Raw genomic sequence first — 22558 nt, 5'->3', positions numbered from 1 at the left:
TTAGCTCTTTTCTTCCCTACGAATTGTGATTTTATGCTAAGGAAAATGGATAATTTGTACATCTTTGATTCTTTGAAAACTCTCAGGGACCTGAAAGTTCTTGGCTGACCAAACATGTTCAGTATTTCCAACTCTTCCATTTATACATGAAAAACTGAGGTTGATTTACCCATAGTGAAAATTAATGAGTGGAAGAGTTGGAACTCAAACCAGGTCCTCTGTCTCCCTTTCTGATTTTAGTGATCATCTTGCAGTGCTCATTCTCAAGGAACTCACAGTGTAGTAAGGGACACATAGTATCTTCCAGTACAATGATTCCTTCTAGAGTACCCTATACTAAGGGTCATCACACTCTGAATGCTTTCAGTAATGGGACACATACACCAGCCACTCTGTACGGGATTTTTGTTTTGTTTTTTTGTTTGGATGTCTCTAATTGTTAGCTTTACTTATATGAACTCTAAATCTGCTTTGGTTGATTCTCCTAGTTTACCTGTATTCCTGTCTGCTCCTGTTCATGTTGTCCATTGTTTGGCTTATCTTCCCTACCTCCTTTCTGCCACTCAGTCTCTGTCATTTTGCCACTCAGTCTCTGTCATTTTTCTTCCCCACCTACGACCCAACACATTTATCAAGAAGCTTTCTTTGGCAAAATTCCCTGTAGTTTATTCCTTCAATCTTTTAATCCATAGCTTAAATTGCTATATATTGAAACTTAGCATTTCTTATTCATTTTACATATGTTCACTCTCCCTAATGTTATAATTTACTTTAGTCATGGTCTTTCATAGCTCACTAATTCAAAATAGACATGTTGTCACTTATAATATATGTCTCTTTAATAATTACCATGAACTTGAATTTTAAATTGGGAGCATTTTCAGTTGTGTGCCTTTACTGGGACTATGTATACAGGTGCCTAGTAATGGACACTATAGAATCTATAGAATTAATACAAAATCATAGCGTTATTTTTGTAATGTCACCCTTTCCCTTTCTCAAGTGGCTTTACCATTTAAAAAGGTAAACACTGGTAAAAACCTATCTAACTATATTTTGCCTGTGTGGAATGTGCCTGTTAGTATTTCTTAATCCGTTTGTTCTTCTAGCCATGTTTATGATGTAATGTGCATTAGTCTCCTACTCTGCCCCAAGCACAATGCTAGAGGTTTTTTAATATATCAGTTTGTTTCATAAGTCCTAGTTGGTTTTCCCTATTTTCATAGTTAAGTCAATGAAGCTCAAGTGATTTCAAGAAATTTACCCAAGTTTACATAGCTACAGGGGCCGGGCTAGTATATGAATCCAGGTACTTTTCTTTACTTCAATTGTACTGTTTTAATTAAGTAACATATTAGATGCCTTATACTTTTATAATATGTTCTCTCAGATGCTGTCTATATGTAAAAACTACCATAAGCCTCTGAGATAGATATATTTCTGTCTTACAAATGAGGAAATTCAGTTTCAGAGAGATTAAATTGCTCCAGATCCAAATTCAGAAAATGGTGGAGCTAGGGAGTAGAAAAAAATCCATATATTTTATTTCTGTGCATTTTCTGCTATATTATTGTGTTCCTGTGCCTTTGAAGACCTCTAAAATTGTACAGCTTTCTCACTGAGACAGCTTAACTTCCCTCATTCCTGTTCTTGGCTGTCTTAGTCCACTTAGGTTGTCATAATTAAGTACCATAGATGGGGTGGCTTAAAGGACAGAAATTTATTTCTCACAGTTCTGAAAGCTGAGAAGTCCAAGATCAAGGTGCTGTCAAGGTAGCTTTCATTCTGAAGACTCTTCTTTTAGCTTATGGGTGGATGCTATTGCCACTGTGTGCTCATAGGACCTCTTTGTGTGTGTTTACATGGAGAGAAAGAAAATAAGCTCTTTGGTGTCTCTTATAAAGGGAAGTCCCACCCTCATGACTTCATCTAATCCTAATTATTTTCCAAATGCCCCATCTCCAAATATCATCACATTGTGGGTGTCTTCACATATGAATTTGGGGCAAGGGACACAAACATTCAGTGCATACATCAGCTTATCAGCAGAGTCCCTGATTATCTTCTGTACATGGCCGGGCTAGTAGATCTGAGAACCAGGATTCAAAGATAGAGGAACTAGTTAAGAGTGAGTAGTTAAGTGTAGTGGGGTAGATGGCATTGGAGGTAAGGAAACTCCAAAGAAATTATATATAGGAAAGGCCTTGATACACTGAAAGAGACAAGGGAGCTGTTGTGAGACCAGGATTCATATCAGTCATCAAGATAAGAAGTATATGTTGTTGTGACAGTATCCATCCTCCAACCTCGTTAGTAGACTAGATAATCAAACTATAGCTATCTAAAACTAACTAAAGATTAAATGAGGTAATGTTCTCTCATTTGGTAATTTGAAACAAATAAAGTTACGTCTGTATCTGCCAATATATTAATATAAAAGACTAAAATACATTTTACATAGGCAGTGGAGAAAAGAGCTTCTGAAAAATATAGACTCTTATTTAAGCAGTAAGAGAAACAGAGTTGGCTGGTACTATGAAGAGAAATAAAAAGTTTTGACATACCCATTTCTGTACTTAGTCTACAAAGGAAGGGCAACTGATTAGTTTTATAAGCTTTATACCTAAGCTCTTTCCCATCTGTTAATGAACTCTTGATGATGCAACATGTCTTTCTCAGAATTGCTAATTTACAAAGAAACTTGAGCCAAACTTATTTATTGTTACTCAGAACTCTTTTTTCAGTTGTTTCAGCAGATCACCATGAACATAATTAAGGATTGTATCACTGAAAATGTACATATGCAGGAAAGATGAAATTAGAGGTGAAATTTAGGAAGTGAGATAAAGCCTCATTCATAAAAACACTATCCATTAAATAAAGAGTGGGAATTACCATTGCCTTCTGTACTACAAGTAGGAAAAACCCCAAAGTGTATGTAATGTTAAACTAAATATACATGGACTCAGCTGTATTAGTATTCATGTAGACAGTCTCCTCTCTAGCTTTTTATAAAGAATGTCACATTTGACCTCCAGAATCCTCTCTCTATAAACTTTATTAAAAGCACATTTAAAAATTTCTGGCAACAAGTCATTAACTATGTAGTATTTTTGTGAAGTACAGTTTTTAAATAGGTCTGACTTGTAAAACTGACAACATTGTCCCAACTACAATTATAGTACACTTATTTTGGAATTTAATCCTTGCCCCCCCTTTGTGCATGTGCATGAATGTTCTTGAATGTGTGTGTGCATTCTCTCTCTCTCTCTCACATGTGCTATATACAGAGGGCAAAATTTGAGAACTATCAGATTTAGGTGGCTGACCTTCAATTTCAGTTAAGAACTAAAATTAGACCCCTGTGGAATATATATCCAGTGACATTCATCAGAGGAGAGTGAGACATAACCTTGAGAGGCCGGGGAAACATCATCCAAGGGAGCCTACCTTAACTACAAACATTTCTTTGACATCTCATTTTTTGTCTTAAAATTCATGTGACTTTTGTGTTGTGATTTGTAATGTATTCATTTATCTTCATGTAGAAATTCACCCCCCCAATAATCTTTTAGTAAAATAGTGGTTCAAGAGTATGTACTAGGATTTTCCTATGACTGTAAGTATCCCTGGCACTGGGCCACATCTCCCAGATGAATGTGTGTAGCCTATTTTAGGAGCAGGGTTCTATCCCGTCACTATAGGAGTACTGGTTGTTTCAAGTGAGAGTACAAGTCAAGCATGTGGCAAACACTGTAGTCATAATGGGCAAAAAAGCAGGGTAAGAGGAATCTAATCTTATTAAAGACAAAGCAGCAGACTATAAGGATAGGTATTTCACTACCACTATAATAGGAGAACAGAAACATTTATAAAAAGTAGAATCATGTTTAAGGATGTTGTTCTCTTTATTTAAGGAGAAAATATGTATATCAATAATTCCCTTCATAGGCCTAATTTAACTCAGAATTGTTTTTAGTGTTAGAAATGCCTTTTTTTTTTTTTTTTTTGCTTTCTTTCTTTCTTTATTTTTTTATTTTTTGAGTTGAGGTCTTACTCTGTCGCCCAGGCTGGAGTACAGTGCACAATCTTGGCTCACTGCAGCTATTACCTTCTGGGCTCAGTCGATCCTCTCGCCTAGCTTCTTGAATAGCTGGGAGTACAGGGATGTGCCACCACACTCGGCTGATTTAAAAAAAAATTTTTTTTTTTTAGAGAAGCTTTGCTGTGTTGCCTAGGCTGGTTCTCAAACTCCTGGGCTGAGGCAGTCTTCCCACCTCAGCCTCTCCAAGTGCTGGGATTATAGGCACTATGCCCAGCCTACTTTATTTCTTATATATCACTGAATACCAGTAGAATGAAAAGAAACTAGGACTTAGAGTCAAGAATTTGAGTCTCCTTTCCATTTGTAGCGTTTTGTACTATCTTAAGCAAATTATGTCGCCTCCCTGGGTCTCAGTTTTCTTATCCATAAAACGAGAGAGATATCACCTTGCCCTGAGTTTGTTAGTAGGTGCTATTTGTTTTTAAAGGGTTCTGGGATCAAATACATTAAAGAAATATCAGCTTTTAAAGATTAAGCAGGGCCAGGGGCAGTGGCTCACACCTGTAATCACAGCACTTTGAAAGACCAAGGCAGGAGGATCACTTTGAGGCCAGGAGTTGAAGACCTGCCTGGGCTACATAACGATACCCCACTTCCACTAAAAAAACAGATACTTAGCCAGGCCCTGTAGTGCATGCCTGTAGTCCTAACTACTGGGAGGCTAAGGCATGAGTATCACTTGAGCCTAGGAGCTCAAGGTTACAATGAGCTATGATCATACCACTACTTTCCAGCCTGGGTGAAAGAGTGAGACCATATTTTAAAAGAAAAAAAAAAAGAGGTTTTTTTCCCATAGTACATCTGAACATCTTTAATATTTTAAATAGTGAATGCTTTTACATTTCCCAGGCTTATTTGCCCACAAAACCCACTTTTGTACTAGCAGTACAAAGTCTTTGTACTGCTAGTGTTTGTTAACAGTAAGTGATCACTATAGCTCCGTATAACTCTTAACATTCTGATTCTAGAAACTGCTCGTTTTGTTTGGCTCTTCAAGCTCTTTTCTGGACTATAGTTTTCCTAGTGTTACTGCCAAGTTGAACTCAGTGCTGTAATGTACATGTACCCTGCCCTTTTTTCCAGCTTGAACTAGAAAGTTAGTGCATTTTCCTGTTTCTTGTAAATAAGGCAAATAAAATTACAGACATTAATCCTTATCTTTTGCAGTTTTAACTTTTTCTGTTCACTTTTGTAGTTTATTCAATCATTGACCCATTTTTATTTTAAATTATTACTCTTTATCTGAATTTCACCACCTAATAGTAAAGATTTCTGAAGCCCTTAGCTCATTAAATCCTTTTGATAAACACTGATGTCAGAGAGAAAACTATGTCATTTCTACAAGCAGGCTTATTTCTGAAAAACAAGCCTTCTTCAAAATTTTATTATTAGTTGAGACCTTTGATTATAGGTCTTGTTCTTGGAAATGTAAAATTTTAGCTCTTACTGTGTACTGTCATCTCATTTAATAAAACAACATTGTAATGAAGTATTATTCCCATTTTGAAAGTAATGAAACTAAAACTAAGATAAATCAAATAACTTGCTTAGACCTTACAGGTAATAAATAGCAGTCATGTGTGTCTTCCTATTATACAACTCATTCTGTTATACCTTGTAGCTTCTTACTAAAATGTGTGATAATACTATGTATGACACATACATTGCAGTTATAATAAGTAACATTTATTTGGGTATTTAATTCTAGGACAGAACATTCACATCATCTCATTTAATTCCCTCAACAACCCTATGAAGTTGGTGGTACTATTATACCCCTTTTACAGATAAGGAAATTTAAAAAGTTGACCAATTTATTCGAAGTCATACAACTAACGTAAGTGGCAGCTGGGAATTAAATCCAGAACTTCAGTAACCTATTAAATGTTGGAATATAATACTCGTATTCTATAGTACACATTGCTCTGAAGTTGGCACACTTAGCATGTACATGCTAGGTGTGTGTAAGTATTCAACATATTTGACAGCATCTTTGTGCCTTTGGAAGAAAAGAAGTGTATCAGACAAAGTCTGCCTCCCTCCCAAAGCTGATAAGAGAGATGAGTCTTCATAAATATAATTCAAGGTCAGAGGTGTTAAGTGCTATAAAGGTGGTAGAGATTAAAGTATTCTGGATTTAGAGGTGGAAGAGATTACCTCCTATTGGGGGATAGTAAAAAAGACAGCATTTGTTTTCAGGTAGGACTGATATAGAAAGTCAGGGGTTGCAAAGGCATTCTAAATAGGGAAATAACATGAGAAAAGGCACAGAAGTTCACTTGGGAACTGGAGAGTAGGTTATTGTGCCTGGATCAAGGATATTGTGACAAGTAATTGAATATGAGTTTTAGAAAGGTGAGTTATGGGGGAGTCTGACCTCTCCCTAGTTGATGTGTTTTATTTAAGGTATTCACTATGAGACAGTTAAGGAGAAATGTCTACCAGAAAGGTTTTTGCTGCATAATTTAGGAAGTGAGTCCCCTATTTTAGGAGTGAAAGATACCACCATCAACCAGGTTAGCCAAGTTAGAAGCCTAGGAGGCTCTTGCCTCCTCTTTCTTCTTTCTTCTTGACCAATCGTTTGGTCAGTTCTACAACCTTAAAATTTCTTCTCTGTTCACTTTTCCCAATTCATCACTACCACTGCGTTAGTTCAGTCCTCCATCATCTCTCACTGGGATTACTGAAACAGCCTCTTAACTGATTGTCTTGCTTGGGTCCTGCCTCTTTTCTTATCCATTTTCTACATTAACATCAGAGTGATAGTTCCAAAGTACAAAATCTAATGTCATTTTCCTGCTTAATACCCTTTAATAAATTTCCCATTTTCCTCTGGATTAATTCCAAACTCTTCATTCCTTTCATCATACAAACATGGACTAGTATATCTTCTCTTTTTAAAAAAAGAAAAGAAAGGAAGAAAGAAAGAAAGAAACAGAAAAACAACCTCTCTTGACCTTATAGTCTTTCTTATTGCCATCCCTTTTCTCTGCTTCTCTTATAGCCACATATCTTGAGAGATATCTGCTTGTCTCTCTCACCTCCCAGGTACTCTTCAGAAACTGTTTTTATCAAGGTCACTGATAGTCTAGCCTTGCCAAATCCTTATGGTATTTGATCTTTCATCTACATTTGAAACAGTTGACCATTCCCTCATAAGATACTTTTTCCTGTCTTGTCTTCCAGAACACTACACTCCAGATTTCCTCTTGCTACTTTTTTTTTTTTGGTAGAGACAAGGTCTCACTGTGTCGCTCAGGCTGGTCTTGAACTACTGGCCTCAAGCAATTCTTCCACATCAGCCTCCTAAAGTGCTGGGATTACAGGCGTGAGCCACCTTTTCTGGACCATGCCCAGCCCTTGCCGATTGATACCTTTTAACATCCTTTATCAGTTTATCTTCACCTGCAGTTAACATTTTTCAAAGCTCTTTTCTCTCTTTATTTTTCTCTAGCCAATCTCATTCATTCCTGTAACTTGAAATACCCTTACTCACATAGGAAGCATAGCCCTGATGCTTACTTAGGGTTCCAGCCAGATACATTCAACTTCCTCAAAAGACACCGCAAACTGTAGGCATCTTAAACGTACATAATTTTCCCCAAAATCTGTTCTTCCCCAGTCTTCCCCTTCTCAATAAATAGTATTATGCTGGCTTAAGCCAGAAGCCTCTTTCTTCCCCACAAATAGCAAGTCCTGTCAATTTTCCCTCTAAAATACATATCAAATCCATCCAACTTTTTTGATCTGTTATAGAGACGAGGTCTCACCAAGTTGCCCAGGCTGGTCTTGAATCCGTGGGCTCAGGCAATCCACTCACCTCGGCCTCCCAAAGTGCTGGGATTACAGACTGAGCCACTGAGCCTGGTCTTAATAACATTTTCAAACCAGAATTTTATCTTTGTTCACCACTGTATACCTATCACCTAGCACAATGCCTTGAATATAGTAGACACTAAATATTTGTTGAAGGATTGATTAGAAATTGAATCTGTACTTTTCGAGTGTCATCTTAGATGACATATCCTTAGGAAAATTTTTCCCTGAGTCGGTTTGATTCCCTTCATAAGATTCGATTAGCTTCTGGCCGGGTGTGGTGACTCAAACCTGGAATCCCAGAACTTTGGGAGGCCAAGGTGAGAGGATTGCCTGAGCCCCTGGGTTTGAGACCAGCCTGGGCAACTTGGTGAGACCTCATCCCCACAATAAATCAAGAAATCAGCCGGATGTGGTAGCATGCGCCTATAGTTCCAGCTACTTGGAAGGTTGAGGCAGAAGGATTGCCTGATAGCCCAGCAGGTCAACGCTGGGATGACTGTGAGTGTGCCATTGCCCTTCAGTCTGGACAACAGAGTGAGACTTCAACTCCAAAAAAAAAAAAAAGAGTCAATTAGTTTTCCTAGATTTGTATTGCCATAGTTGTTTTATGTTTAGATCAGTGATCCTCATGGGGGCAAAGAGTGACTTTGCTCCCTAGGAGACATTTGACAATTTCTGGAGGCATTTTTTACTATCATGACTGGGTAGTGAGGGTGTTACTGGCATCTAGTAGGAGGAAGCCAGGGGTGCCACCAAATATCCCACAAGGCATAGAACAGCCTCCCAAAACAGAATTAGCAAGTCCAGGAAATTCTTGCTTAGATGTGTCACAGCACTTATCACATTAATCTATAGCTGTGTTTCTTTATAACTCTCCTCTACTCAATTTTAAATTCCTTAGAAGTTTACCATTATCTCTCTGCATTGTTTTGGATATATTAACCTCCCTTATCAGTTTCTTGGATTTATTAAATAGACACTTGGTGAATTTTTTTTTTTTTTGAGATAAGATCTTGCTTTGTTGCCCAGGCTGGAGTGCTGTGGTGTACAACCACAACTTTTAACTCCTGCCTCAAGCAATCCTCCCACCTTAGCCTACCAATGTGCAGGGATTACCTGTGTGAGCCACTGTGCCTAGCCAATACTTAGTGAATTTTTGATAGATGGCTGAATAGATCAAAAAATTAATATACAAACCGGCCATGGCACAGCCAGGCCAAATTGGCCTAACTCCAGATAGAGAGTAGTTGCTTATTAATCTTTGAGGTAAAATATAACATCTGTTATATATGGAATGATGACACAAGTGAGAATCTGTATGGGGCATCACATTTCAAAGGTACATTCTATTTATATTAAAGCTAAGTTGTTGTGACAAAGGAACCCCAAGGTAGACGTGGGCTAAGACATGTAGATGTTTGTTACCTTTTCAAGTAATAGTTCTGAGGTAATCATTCAAGCAGGTGGATGGCTCTGCTCTATGAATTTATTCAGGGGCCTGGTTTCCTTTCAGTTTGTCAAATCTGATTCACCATATAAATTTTTTTTTTTTTTTTTTTTTTTTTTTGCATTGGAGTCTCACTCTTGTCACCCAGGCTGGAATGCAGTGGCATGTTCATGGCTACTGCAGCCCTGAAATGCTGGGCTCGGGCGATCCTTCTGCCTCAGCCTTCCAAGTAGCTGGAACCACAGGCACACACCACCACTCCCAGCTAATTTTTAAATTTTATTGTAGAGATGAGGTCTCACCAAGTTGCCCAGGCTGGTCTCGAACTTGTGGACTCAGGCAGTCCTTTTATCTCTGCCTCCCAAAGTGCTGGGATTACAAGCATAAGCCACCACGTCCAGGTTGAGCATTGTCTTAACCTAGAGTGGAAGCCCAGTCTAGACTGTCACTTGTAGGTTTGGGGCTCTCATCCTTGGGTACAAGACAGTGGCGTAGTCATACCTACTGTCTAAAAGACCCAGACCTAGAAATGGCATAGAACATGACCACACGCATTCATTCCATTAGCAAGAGCTTATTCAAATGACCATGAAGAACTACTGGGGGATGTGGTATAGCTAGGTAGCCATGGGTCTTGCCACAGTTCTGTTACTACATGAGAAGGGAAAATAGGTTTTGGTGGTCAACTGTCAGTTTCCATCACAATGCCTAACAATTAAACAGGTAAGCTATAGTCAGCCTTCTGTATCCACGGGTTTTGTATCCATGAACTCACCACCAACTACAGATAAGAAATATTCAGAAAAAGTAAAAATAAATAGCAATACAACAATACAAAATATAAATAAAAATACAGTATAACAACTATTTATATAGCATTTATATTTTATTAGGTATTATAAGTAATCAGGAGGTGACTTAAAGTACATAGGAGATTGTACACAGGCTATCTGAAAATACTGTACCATTTTATGTAAGGCACTTGTGTATCTGTGAATTTTGGAAACCAGGTGGTGCTGGAACTAATTCCCCATCAGATACTGAGGAATGACTGTATTTATGAAGCTTTATGTTACTTATTCATTACTCTGGTATCTAAGCTAGTTTTACTACCTTGGCTATATAGTTGAAAACATGTAGAGAATAAAATGCATTGTCTAGAACAGTGCTTCTTGAATTATTTGTGATCAAGTATCAAGGTCTTTGTTCAAATTTTTCTAATTTGCAGTAGACTGGCACTTTTGTAAAATACAATCAAAATTAATCACTAAAAGAAATAATCACATCCTTAGATGTCACATCAAAGTCAAATTACTACAAAGGTTTCTAAATGTGTACTCTTGATTTTTTTAAACCTATCTCAACATGCTCTAGTAACAAAGAGTTCATAAACTGGCACTAATCCACAGACAACACTTTTCAGTAGCACTTGTTTTGAAAGTGTTTTCTAACAACCTCTTTTGGATTGCCAGAGTATAGTAGACTAATTATGATATCAGTCTTTTAAGCAAAGACATTTTCTTTATGTATAAAACTTGACTTTTAATTTTTAAAATAGTTTTAGAAATCACCTCTTAAGATATGATAGATTACCGGAGTGCTCACATATGCTTCATAGTCTGTTTTGCTTGTTTCATAGCTAAAGCCAAAGATGATCCCAGTTATACAGATTCATAGTGAAAAACCTACCATTCTGAAGCTAGAAAAAGATTATCTTAGAGGGCATTTAATCGTAATGCATGGTATAGAGAAAGAAAGAAGCCTAGTAAAGTGACATGCTCAAAATCAGAGTTAATAAATGAGAGACAGCTGTGATACAATTACTGATTTACAGTGGCAGTTACACTGGAATCAGATGATCTGGATTGAGTCCTGACCATCTACTTCTTAGCTAAGTGTCTCTGGGCAATCACTTAACCTTTTAAGAATTAGATAGTAAGGTTCAATAGGCATTTCTTAGTTTGAGAAACATATATAAAGTTTTTTGTAAACTAAAGAACATAAGCAAAAAATACTACTGATCGTGTATCCCAAATCCAAAAATCTGCAACTTAAAAAAAGTGTCAGTACTAAATAGTTGTATGTATTAATGGGGGTACATGTGATATTTTGATACAAACTTATAATGTGTAATGACCAAATCAGGGTAATTGGGGTATCTATCATCTCAAACATGTACCATTTCTGTGTGTTAGTAATATTTCATTTCTACTATTCTAGTTATTTTGAAATATACAATAAATTATTTGTAACTATATTTGTTCTGTTGTGCTAAGGACACTAGATTATATTCCTTCCATCTAAATATATATATATATATATATATATATATTTTTTTTTTTTTTTTTTTTTTTTTTTTAGTTGTGTCTCATTCTGTTGCCCAGACTGGAGTGCAGTGGCCACTCCCGGCCACAGCAGCCTCGACCTGCTGGGCTCCGGCGATCCTTCTGCCTCAGCCTTCCAAGTAGCTGAACTACAGGGGCGTGCTACCACGCCTGGCTAGTTTTTGATTTATTGTATAGATGAGGTCTCGCCAAGTTGCCCAGGCGGGTCTCAAACCCGCGGGCTCAGGCAATCGACTCACCTCAACCTCCCAAAGGCGTGGGATTACAGGCTGAGCCACTGAACCCGGCTCTAACTATATTTTTATACGCATTAACCAATCTCTCTTTATCCCCTCCCTATACTTCCCAGCCACTGGTAGCCATCAACTGTGCTCTGTCTCCATGAGATCAATTTTTTAGCTCTCACATATAAGTAAGAACATGCTATATGTGCCTTTCTATGCTTGGCTTATTTCACTTAACATAATGTCTTCCATTTCCATCCATGTTGTTGCAAATGACAGGACAAAATCCAAAACTTTTTGTGGGCCAACATGATATACCCAAAGGAAATGCTCATTGCAGCATTTCAGATTTTGGACTTTCAGATATGGGATGCTCAACCAGTAATTATAATGCAAATATTCCAAAATTTTTAAAAATCTGAAAGGGATACTCAATCTGTACTATAATTACTAAATTTGTGAAGCCATCCCTTCTAATGCTGCACCCATTGTTCTTTCTGGACTTTGCTGCATTTTGTTTTAGAGACTTACTGAGAACAGAAGTCATATTTAATACCACATTCGTTTAAAATTATTTTTATGGGAACACTGTAGTAATGTGGAAAAATGCTTATTATGTTAAATTAAAAAGCCAGGAAACAAAAGTTTATGCACTTGATTATTATAATTATAAAAGCAATAATGCATGTTACTGAAAAATCAAGTAAATAGAATAAGAATAAGTCTGCTCACTGAATATAAAATATATCAGCTCATGTAATTATGAATTTTTTCTGTTTGCTTTAATAGGTTTATTAAACTTACATTTTAAAGAACATATATATTTAAGTTATTTAAACTCTTCAGAAAAAAGAACTTTATATGAAAGTACCTAGCTTCTGCTGTTTGTGTGAAAATACTTTTATTACCCAGTAAACTGCCCAACAGTTATAATCCAAAGAATTTCCTCTACTACTTTTCTTCATAGAAAGGAGAAGTGTCAAGACAGTATTCTTTCTCCCCTCCCCAGGGATAGGCAGGTAAGAAGAATATTAATAGACCTCTACTAATGCTTGAGATTTGCAAAACTTCTTAATTCAATTAGTTTATTTTAGGGAGTGCTTATGTTCTAGTTGCTCTGCTAAGAGTACTTATTATGTCTCAGATGTTATTTCTTTTTTTTTTTTTTTTTTTTTTGAGTTGGAGTCTCTCTATCGCCCAGACTGGAGTGCAGTGGCCGCTCCCAGCCACCGCAGCCTCGACCTGCTGGGCTCTGGCGATCTTTCCGCCTCAGCCTTCCGAGTAGCTGGAATTACAGGCGCGCGTTACCACCCCCGGCTAATTTTCCAGATGTTATTTCATAACATCTCTGTGAGATATAGATGATGTTCCCATGTTAAAAATGGGAAACTGAGGCCCGGAGAAGTTGTGTCTACATCATACAGCCGATAAAACATAATAATAATAATCACACATCAAAGTCAAGCATTAAACCCAGCTCTTTCTGAGTCAAAAGCCACTATAGTACATTTTTTTCTCTCATAAAAAAAGATGGCCTGGGTAGGTGTGGTGAGTCATACCTAGAACTCCAGCACCTTGGGAGGCCTAGGTGTGAGGATTGCTTGAGGCCAGGAGCTGGAGACCAGCCTGGGCAACATAGAGAGACCCTGTCTCTACAAAAAAGAAAAAAGAGATGTTCTTTCTGCCTTCAGAGAGCTTTTAATAGTTGAGATAAACTCATAAAAAGGAAACTAGCCGGGCTTGGTGGCTCAGCCTGTAATCCCGTGCCTTGGGAGGCTGAGGTGAGTGAATTGCCTGAGCCCACGGGTTCGAGACCCGCCTGGGCAACTTGATGAGACCTCATCTCTACAATAAATCAAAAAATTAGCTGGGTGTGGTAGCACGCTTGTAGTTCCAATTACGTGGAAGGCTGAGGCGGAAGGATCACTGGAGCCCAGCAGGTCGAGGCTGCAGTGGCTGGGGGCGGCCACCGCACTCCAGTCTGGGCAACAGAGTGAGACTCCAACTCAAAAAAAAAAAGAAAGAAAACTAACAGGACAAATATGCTAGGTACCAAATGATTGATACAAATTTGTGGCTTGGGTATTCCATGGAAAGAAAGAGTGTTGGGGGCTGAAGTGACTATAGACATTTTTATGCTGAAGTGGATTTTAAGCTTAACATTGGAGAATGGCTAAAACATAAACAGGCAGAGAAGAAAAGGAACTGACAAATGTAAGGAGAGGCTATGAGAAAGCAAAGAAGCTCAGTGTGCAGTAGTCTGAAAGGAATATAGCTAGAGGAAGATTTGATAGGAATAGTATGAAAAGACTCAAAGCAGCCTGGAGGATCTTAAATGCCAAGCTGAGGACTTTGAGATTTTACCTTATAATGATATATAATGTATAACCTGTACTGAACATTTATCACTTGCCAGGTATTGTTGTAAATGCTGTACATGTATAATCTCATTAATTCTTACAGTAAATGAGGCCCAGAGACTAATGCCAAGGTCACACTGTTAAGTAGAAGAGCCAAGATTTTAACACAAGGAATTTAAATCCAGAACTCCTGCTCACCATCAACATGCTGCTCTGGTTCCAGAGTCCACGGTCGGTTGAACAAGTTTCAAACCCAGGACCACTGACCTTTAATGAGTAATGCGCTTCACACCTCTAGTAGTTTTTTTTTTGTTTTCGTTTTTGAGTTGCAGTCTCACTCCATCACCCGGGCTGGAATGCAGTGATACACTCACCCACCCCAGCATTGATCTGCTGGACTCCAGCAATCCTTCTGCCTCAAGCCTTCCAAGTAGCCGGAACTACAGGCACATGCTACCACTCCCAGCTAATTTTTTAAAAAAATTTATTGTAGAGACCAGGTCTTACCAAGTTGCCTGGGCTGGCTCGAACCTGCACGCTCAGGCCATCCACTCTCCTTGGCCTCCCAAAGTGCTGGGATTACAGGCTGAGCTACCAAGCTCAGCCTCTGGTAGTTGCTAGCACTTAAGTTAAATGGGATGTTGACGTGCCCCGTTCCTCCGGCCACCCTCGTGCATCTTTAACACAGAGCAGTGAAGGTGATGGTTAGGGCATCTGTGCCAACGACTTTAACTCTGCCTGCTTTTCCGTGTTCCTCTGGTTAGTTAGTCTCAGTTCACCCTGACCCTCGAACGTCTAAATTACGTCATTCTGTGGTTAACCATGGTTCCGTGGTTCCTGGAGTGAATTCTGGACCAGCAGCAGCAGTAGCATCAGCTAGGAACTTATTAGAATTCCCATTTCTGGAGCCTGACCTCAGACCTACTGAATCAGAAACTCTGGGGATGAGGTGCAACAGTCTGTGTTTTTGTAAAAAAAACACTTCAGGTGATTATGATGCATGTTGAAATTTGAGATCCACTGCTATAGTCTACTCTGCGGTTTCCGTTCAGGAGCGAACTACTAACAATTTTTTGTCAATCTCTGATGGGTGGATGTGGTGGCAGGACTTGCCACACTAAAGGGACAGTGGAGGAAAAGCTCAGGATGTATCATGTCATCATCAGGGATTGGGAGTCAGTTTGGAACACCTGAAAAAGAAAGTGCGTGTGTGTGTGTGTGTGTGTGTGTGTGTGTGAGAGAGAGAGAGAGAGAGACAGAGACAGAGACAGACAGACAGAGAGACAGAGAATGTGTGAGACAGACAGCAGCAGGAAGGATGGCACTGAGCTCATTTCAGCAGTATTCTGTGGGTAACAGGGAACTATGGAAGGTGTTTGGGGAGAGCAGAGCATGTTTTAGGAAGAATAAAATCAACTTAAAAATAGTTATGGCACAGAAAAACACTATTGGGGCAAAATAAAGGGGACACACAAGAGCACCTTTAATATATGGAAGGAGTGCAGACACTCGGCAGATGGAAGAGTCTTAAAGATGTCTTTTCAACCCTCTTGCTGATGTGTATATGCAATGTGCAACTTTTTCGATTTATCCAAATGTACACAATTTATTAATTTGTTTCTTATAATATCCTTTAAATAGAAATGATTGTATTGAATAAAGCATTGAATATGTTTATTAACTGTCACTTCTTTTATTATATTTTATGTGTTTTTGATTCTTTAAAAAATTGTAATAAAAAAGGAAGTCATTGTGCAAAAAGTGTATTACTTTTCAAGAGACATTATAGCAAAAAACTACCTAACAATCATGTGAGGTGGGTCTGTAATGAAAAATGGTATGTTCAAGAAAAACTATGAATAAAAACTATACTTTAAAAAAATAACTTTTTTCATTGGTGGATGAAAAATGAAGTATTTTTAACTATATACATTCTGTAGTCATCTCTAAACTCTTACATGTCCTTAGATCTCAGAGTTTCATAGTCCATTTGGTTTATATGTAACCCCGGCTATTTCAGCTTTTCTTGCTCTGCTCTTTTTCTTTGGGTCTGAGGTTAGGCTAAAAGTGGCCATATTGCCCCATAGTCTTTTCTTTGTTTGTTTGTTTTTTGAGTCCGAGTCTCACTCTTTTGCCCAGGGTAGAATACAGTGGCATGATCATGGCTCACAGCAGTCGCAACCTCCTGGGCTCAGGAGATCCTCCTGCCTCTAATTCCTAAATAGCTGGGACTTCAGGCAAGCATCACCACACCTGGCTAATTAATTTTTTATAGCGACCATGTCTTTCTATGTTACCTAGAAGTCCCAGGCTCAAGCAGTCCTTTTGCCTTGGCCTCCCAAAGTGCTGGGATTACAGGAGCATGTCACTGTGCCCAGCTAATTTTTTTTTTTGGGAAGTCTTGCCCAGTCTGGTCTCAAACTCCTTGCCTCAAGTGATCTTCCCACCTTGGTCTCCCAGAGTGCTGAGATTACAGATGTGAGCCACCACACCAGAATTACATTGTTTCTAGATTTTATTGTTGCTGTTGTTTTTCGTTTAGAAAAGAAGAAAGTAAAGATGTTTGTGTACTATTAGACATATAGAACTCTAAATTCACATATATCATATTTTATAGTATCTTATTACATATTTCTTAAATAAGAAAGTAGATATTTCCTTCTTGAAAAACTAGTGAAGGAACAAAGATGATGTGACTCCATTTCCAGGAATATACCATACATGACGTAGTATGTAGTATGTAGAATGTATTTTTTGTCTTGCTTATGAAAGATCTGAAATGGGAGAAGATTTTTCCTGTTTTGTATATTTTAAATAATGAATACATTATACTTTCCCCATCCCCAAACTACCTTCATTTTTAAAAATGCTTTAACCAATATACTATTAAAACATTAAAATAAAGTCCTTTCTAATTATCAGGTATTGCAGAGATAGAGTTGACACTGTTAGGAAATTTTTTTAGCTTGTCAAGTAAAGTTTTTTCCCACATCTATTCAGAGGACATAATACAGTTGTCCCTCTGTATCTTGGCTTTTTATCCATGAATTTAACCAACTGCAATTTGAATATACTTGAGGAAAAAAGATGGAGGGTTGCATCTGTATGAAACATGTACAGATTTGTTTTTGTCATCATTGTTCCATAGAAATACAGTATAGCAGCTATCTATATAGCATTTACATTGTATTAGGTGTTGTAAATAATCTCGAGATGATCTAAAGTATACAGGAGGATGTGTGTAGGTATATGCAAATACTACACTATTTTGTATAAGGGTACTTCAGCATCTGTGGATTTTGGTATCTTGGAACCAGTCCCTCATGGAGTCCAAGGAATGACTATCTATTTTAAATGGTATTTCCATAGCTGCATGACTGGAACGTACTGAGAATATACACACAGCCTGGAATTTCTTCCATTATCATTATGCTTTACTCACAGGTTGCCTCTTTTTAAAGAGGTAAAGTCTAATGAAAGGTTAATAGAAACTTTGTAAGATCTTATATCAGTAACAGTTGTTGCTTGTTGTTTATATAAAATGTAATGCATTGTAGAAATACTCAGCAATGGATTGGTTATACCTGCTTGCTGCAGACATAAGGGTAAGCTTGAGAGACTCAGACCTGCAATTTATAGAGAAGAAAGCTGACGTTGAATTTTGACGGAATGGTCAGTGATTCTTAAATTTGGCAGTGGTATAAATAATTACTTTTCAAAAAACACGAGTTATTTGGCTTAATTCTAAAAGAATTGCTTCTGATTTGGAACCAGGACTGCTACATATTTTTGTGCAATCTATGCCTTACCCCAAGAGAACAAAAGGGAGCTGGGAGTTTGTCCACACTCTGAGCTTCTTGAGTCCCGGGAAAGAGTTGCCCAGAAAAAGAGGGGCTTTTTAATAATTTGTCCACCCAGTAGGAATACTTTTTTGCAGTTAGTCTTCCTGGAGGGGTCACCTTTTTGGAATTGACTCCAGGTGTAATATATGCCAGCTGAACTCTGTTTTGAACCCAACACTTGGAATCATTTTTATTAGTTTGTCAGCAAAAGTTTGTCTCCAGGGTCATTTGATGATTAAATATTGTTAAATCTTAGCTAAAGGAGGCTCTGGGGTTTTTGAAACATGGGACTACTGCCAAAAAACTAAGTTCAGAAGAAATAGCACAACTAAAACTCAGCAGAAATGCATACTTCTTTAAGTCTGTTCATAAGAGCCTGTACTGTGGACAAATATGAGCTAATTCTCAAAGTGTTAATCTTCTGGGAAGGAACTAGCTATGATTCAGACTGATTGCCTTCCATCTTGATACTATGTTTAGTGTGATGTTAAAAAAAATCATTGAGAACAAAACTGTATAAGACATTTGAAACTATATGGTTTAAATATAATACGTGATTTTATAGAAAGAATATTGGGTTAGAAGGTAGGAAACTCATACTCTAGCTCTAGCCACTAATTCACTCTGCCCAGTGCAAGTAACTTAACCTCTCTGGCCCTCAATTTCCATATCTATAAGATAAAAGAGGTGCACCAAATATAAGGTCTCTTTCATTTCTAGCATTCTGTGATTTAAAAAGAAAAATAAAACCTTTTTCTATCCAGATCCTTAGCTAATGTTAAATACACTGGTAAGAAACATCTGTTTTAAATCATTTGAGCCAAGTAATGATTTTTGCATACTCATTCTTATTTTTCAGAAACTATGTGAAGGCATATTTAAAGTCCTTGTAAAGGACGTCCCAACAACATGTCAAGTGTCCTGTCTGGAAGTACTCCGCATTCTCTCCAGAGACAAAAAGGTTTTAGTTCCTGTAACAACTAAGGAAAATATGCAGATACTGCTGCGACTAGCCAAGCTAAGTGACTTGGATGATTCTTTGGAGAAGGTGTCAGAGTTCCCAGTTATTGTGGAGTCCTTAAAATGTCTGTGTAACATAGTGTTCAACAGTCAGATGGCACAGCAGCTCAGCCTGGAACTTAATCTTGCTGCAAAGCTCTGTAACCTCCTGAGAAAGTGCAAGGACCGAAAATTTATCAATGACATTAAGTGCTTTGACTTGCGCTTGCTCTTCCTCCTGTCACTTTTGCACACTGACATCAGGTCACAATTGCGCTATGAGCTCCAGGGACTACCGCTGCTAACCCAGATTCTGGAAAGTGCCTTTAGCATCAAGTGGACCGATGAGTATGAATCGGCCATAGACCATAATGGACCTCCTCTCTCACCTCAGGAGACAGACTGTGCCATCGAGGCCCTCAAAGCTCTCTTCAATGTGACGGTAGACAGTTGGAAGGTGCATAAAGAGGTAAGGTTGGAAAGGCTTTTCTGATCTACCTGGAATTTAATTGGTCTGGGGCATTCCCTAGAGTTGCCTGCAAGGGAAGAATAGTAAGTTGGGAAGTGGAAAAGGTTCCCAATTCTCCCATTTATCAGTTGAATGACCCAGAATACATTTTTTAACTGCCATAAATCTTACTCTTTCCATTTGTATAACACCTATCAGGAGAGTAAGGTAAAGATGGACTACTGTTTTGAAGATGCTAAATACAGATTTCTCAGTTGCACTAACATTTGTCTCTCTTCAAGAGTTCCCCTTTCAGGAACAAGGTTTACATGATAAGATTTGAAGGGGAAACAATACAATGTAGTTGATAAAGGCATAAGCATTGTCAGTGGTTGCCATCTTAAAGAAAAGTTAAGATAAATGAAGTCAATTGAATTGGTCAATCAGAATTGATGTCTGCTTAGAAGAGTAAAATGGTACTCTGTGTATACCTATCATCACAGTCTCCTAAGATGTTGCTTTATGTGTTAGATAACTCTCAGAGTGTAACAGCTAAGTATCCATGCTCTTACACAAGTCCTAGAAAACAAGCATAATTATACCGGAGTGTGGGAACGGTTATTTTAAACCACTTGACTTATTTCTAGACAAAGATCCTTTTCTGTGGCTTGGATCTTCCAGCAACTCAAACTGAGGCAGATTTAGTAGTTTATATTTGAGTACCCACAAGAACAATATGCTAAACAAGAAACTTAGTTTAAGGAAGTCAACAATTTTAAGTGACGTAGACATACATTTTTTTCCCTCCTTCTAGAAGCATGCATTTCACATTTACTCTCTTTTTAACCTTAAATAACTAGAGAAATTCAGCTCCTGGCTTTACAAAACAAAAGAAAAGTGATGTTTTGGTGCCAGAGCAAATTATCTTTTCTGACAACTGACTTTAAGATTTAGGCTAACATTTTTCTCTGTCCATTTGAGATAGTTCTCACCCATGAATAAAGGTCTGTTTTTGCCAGAAACCTACTTTAAAAGGCTTATCTCTGTGTCGTACTACAGTGGGAGTATGCAGACATCTGAGTTTTTAAGTGCAAGTAGGTCTGTATTTTGAAACCAAATATTTGAAGATCAGCACTAACAGCTGTTTGAGATGACTGTAGTAGGGTCAGTTTTTCCTGGGAGTTGGCAGGAAAAGATGTGGAAAGCCCACATGTCCATTTATGCTCTGAAACCAAATATTTGGAAGTATTTAAAATGTTATGTCTCTATGCTTATTTGGTACCTTCTCTGGTTATTTTTCTTACGCAGTCTGTTTTGGTGTTTTCAAGTTCTCCATTTAGTTGCAAGAGCTCCTCTGAGACTGTTGGTTTGCCATCGTTGGAGCCCCTGTTATTTAAATTATGCCCAGAATAGCAGCTTACAATGTTCAGATTCCTGACAAAAAGGGTTTTACTATTCAGTGGCTGCATATCAGTATATGTATGGGATGGATGACATGTCATAGCTATCATTAGTGTGCTTCATTTATAAGTAATATTGGGTCTAAAAGAAGCTCTAAAAAATGTCAAAGTAGCAAATACTCATTCTGTGTTATAAAATATTCTCCAAAGGATACATGATAAAGGGTAAGTGTAGTCTTGGAACAGGTATCTCAGACCTAGTACCTTTTGTGAGTCCTACAGCAATTGATACAGTCATTAAAGAATGTGCACAGTTAATGTAACTCTGGTCAGTTATTTAAGTTTTCAGAAATTTAAACTGTATAGAAAATAGGAATCTTGCCTATTTATTTTATTATGATTTTTCTTATTTTTCATCTTCTTTCTAATGGTATATTGCCAGCCCACTTAAGACAAGAATGTCTTCATGAGTTTCTAAATTCAGCTTTCAGCAAACATTTAGTCATTTATTCAGCCAGTGAATATGTATGGACAATTGCTAGACATTATGCTGGACATTGTGTAATATGACAAATAATAGACACGGTCTTTGCTTTTGTGAAACTTCAGTTTTGTAGACGAGATTGGTAACAAATCAACAAACAAATATATAATTCAAATTGTTTTAAGTACTAGGAGAGAAACAGTACAATGATTGAGAATACTTAGTATAGTCAGAGAAGACTTCTGTAGGTCTCTCCTGAGATCTGAAGACAAAATGATTCAGCCATTCGAAGAACTGGAAGATGAGCATTTGGAGAAAATTGAACAGGATATGAAAAGACAGAAATCAGAGCACAGAGTAGTTTTTAGTGAGGTACCCATAACTTAGCATAAAGAAAATCTCTAATTAGGATGCAGGGAAACTCGCTACTTGGCTACTAAGACTCCATTTACCTGGATTTAATATATATTTGATTGTCAGACAAAAGACATTTACTTCAGTTGGGCAAGCACCTGAAGAATTGTCAATAACTAAAATAAAGGAATATGGAAAACTTATTGTACAGGACAATCCAACTTTAATATTTCTTTCTTCTTATGAAAATAATATATGCCCATTGTAGAAGATCTAGGAAAAAAGCATATAAGCAGCAATAAAATACAAATTACCTATAAACTCACCACTCAGAAGATAAGCACTATTTGCCCTTTGTTCTGTTCTGTTTTGTTTTAAAGAAACAGTCTCACTCTGTCACCCAGGCTGGAGTGCAGTGGCATGATCATAGCTCATTGCATCCTCAAACTCCTAGCCTGAAGCATTCTTGCCAGGTAGCTGGAACTATAGGCACACTACCATGCCTGGCTAATTTTTAAATAATTTTGTAGAGATGATGTCTTGCTGTATTGCTCAGGCTATTCTGGAATTTCTGGCCTCAAAATATCTCTCTACTGCAGCCTTCCGAGTAGTTGGGATTACAAGTGTGAGCCACTGTGCCAGACACTATTTGCCTTTTGGTATATATCTTTCTAACCATGTTTCATCATATAGTATATAAATAGAAACATATATGTACACTTTACCAAAAT

General features: G+C 37.7%; 1 protein-coding gene across 15 annotated transcripts in view; it reads left to right on the top strand.

The window, feature by feature from the left end:
• The window catches only part of RIC8B (RIC8 guanine nucleotide exchange factor B), a 119208-nt gene that overhangs the window by 24984 nt on the left and 71666 nt on the right, over nucleotides 1-22558 (top strand). For all 15 annotated transcript variants that reach the window (XR_002481696.1, XR_002481693.1, XR_002481695.1 and 12 more), the window contains one exon: nucleotides 19002-19610. Coding sequence is in view for 11 of the 15 variants with exons in the window: in XM_008053575.2 (XP_008051766.1) it covers nucleotides 19002-19610 (609 nt within the window). In the remaining 4 variants the exon portion in view is untranslated. The remainder of the gene's footprint in view (nucleotides 1-19001; nucleotides 19611-22558) is intronic.

The sequence above is a fragment of the Carlito syrichta genome, unplaced genomic scaffold (genome assembly GCF_000164805.1).
Source record: "Carlito syrichta isolate Samal-C Ts95f unplaced genomic scaffold, Tarsius_syrichta-2.0.1 Scaffold288311, whole genome shotgun sequence".
Taxonomy (NCBI): domain Eukaryota; kingdom Metazoa; phylum Chordata; class Mammalia; order Primates; family Tarsiidae; genus Carlito; species Carlito syrichta.
Note: the sequence above shows the minus strand (reverse complement) of the source record. Positions and strands in the feature narration are given on the sequence as shown.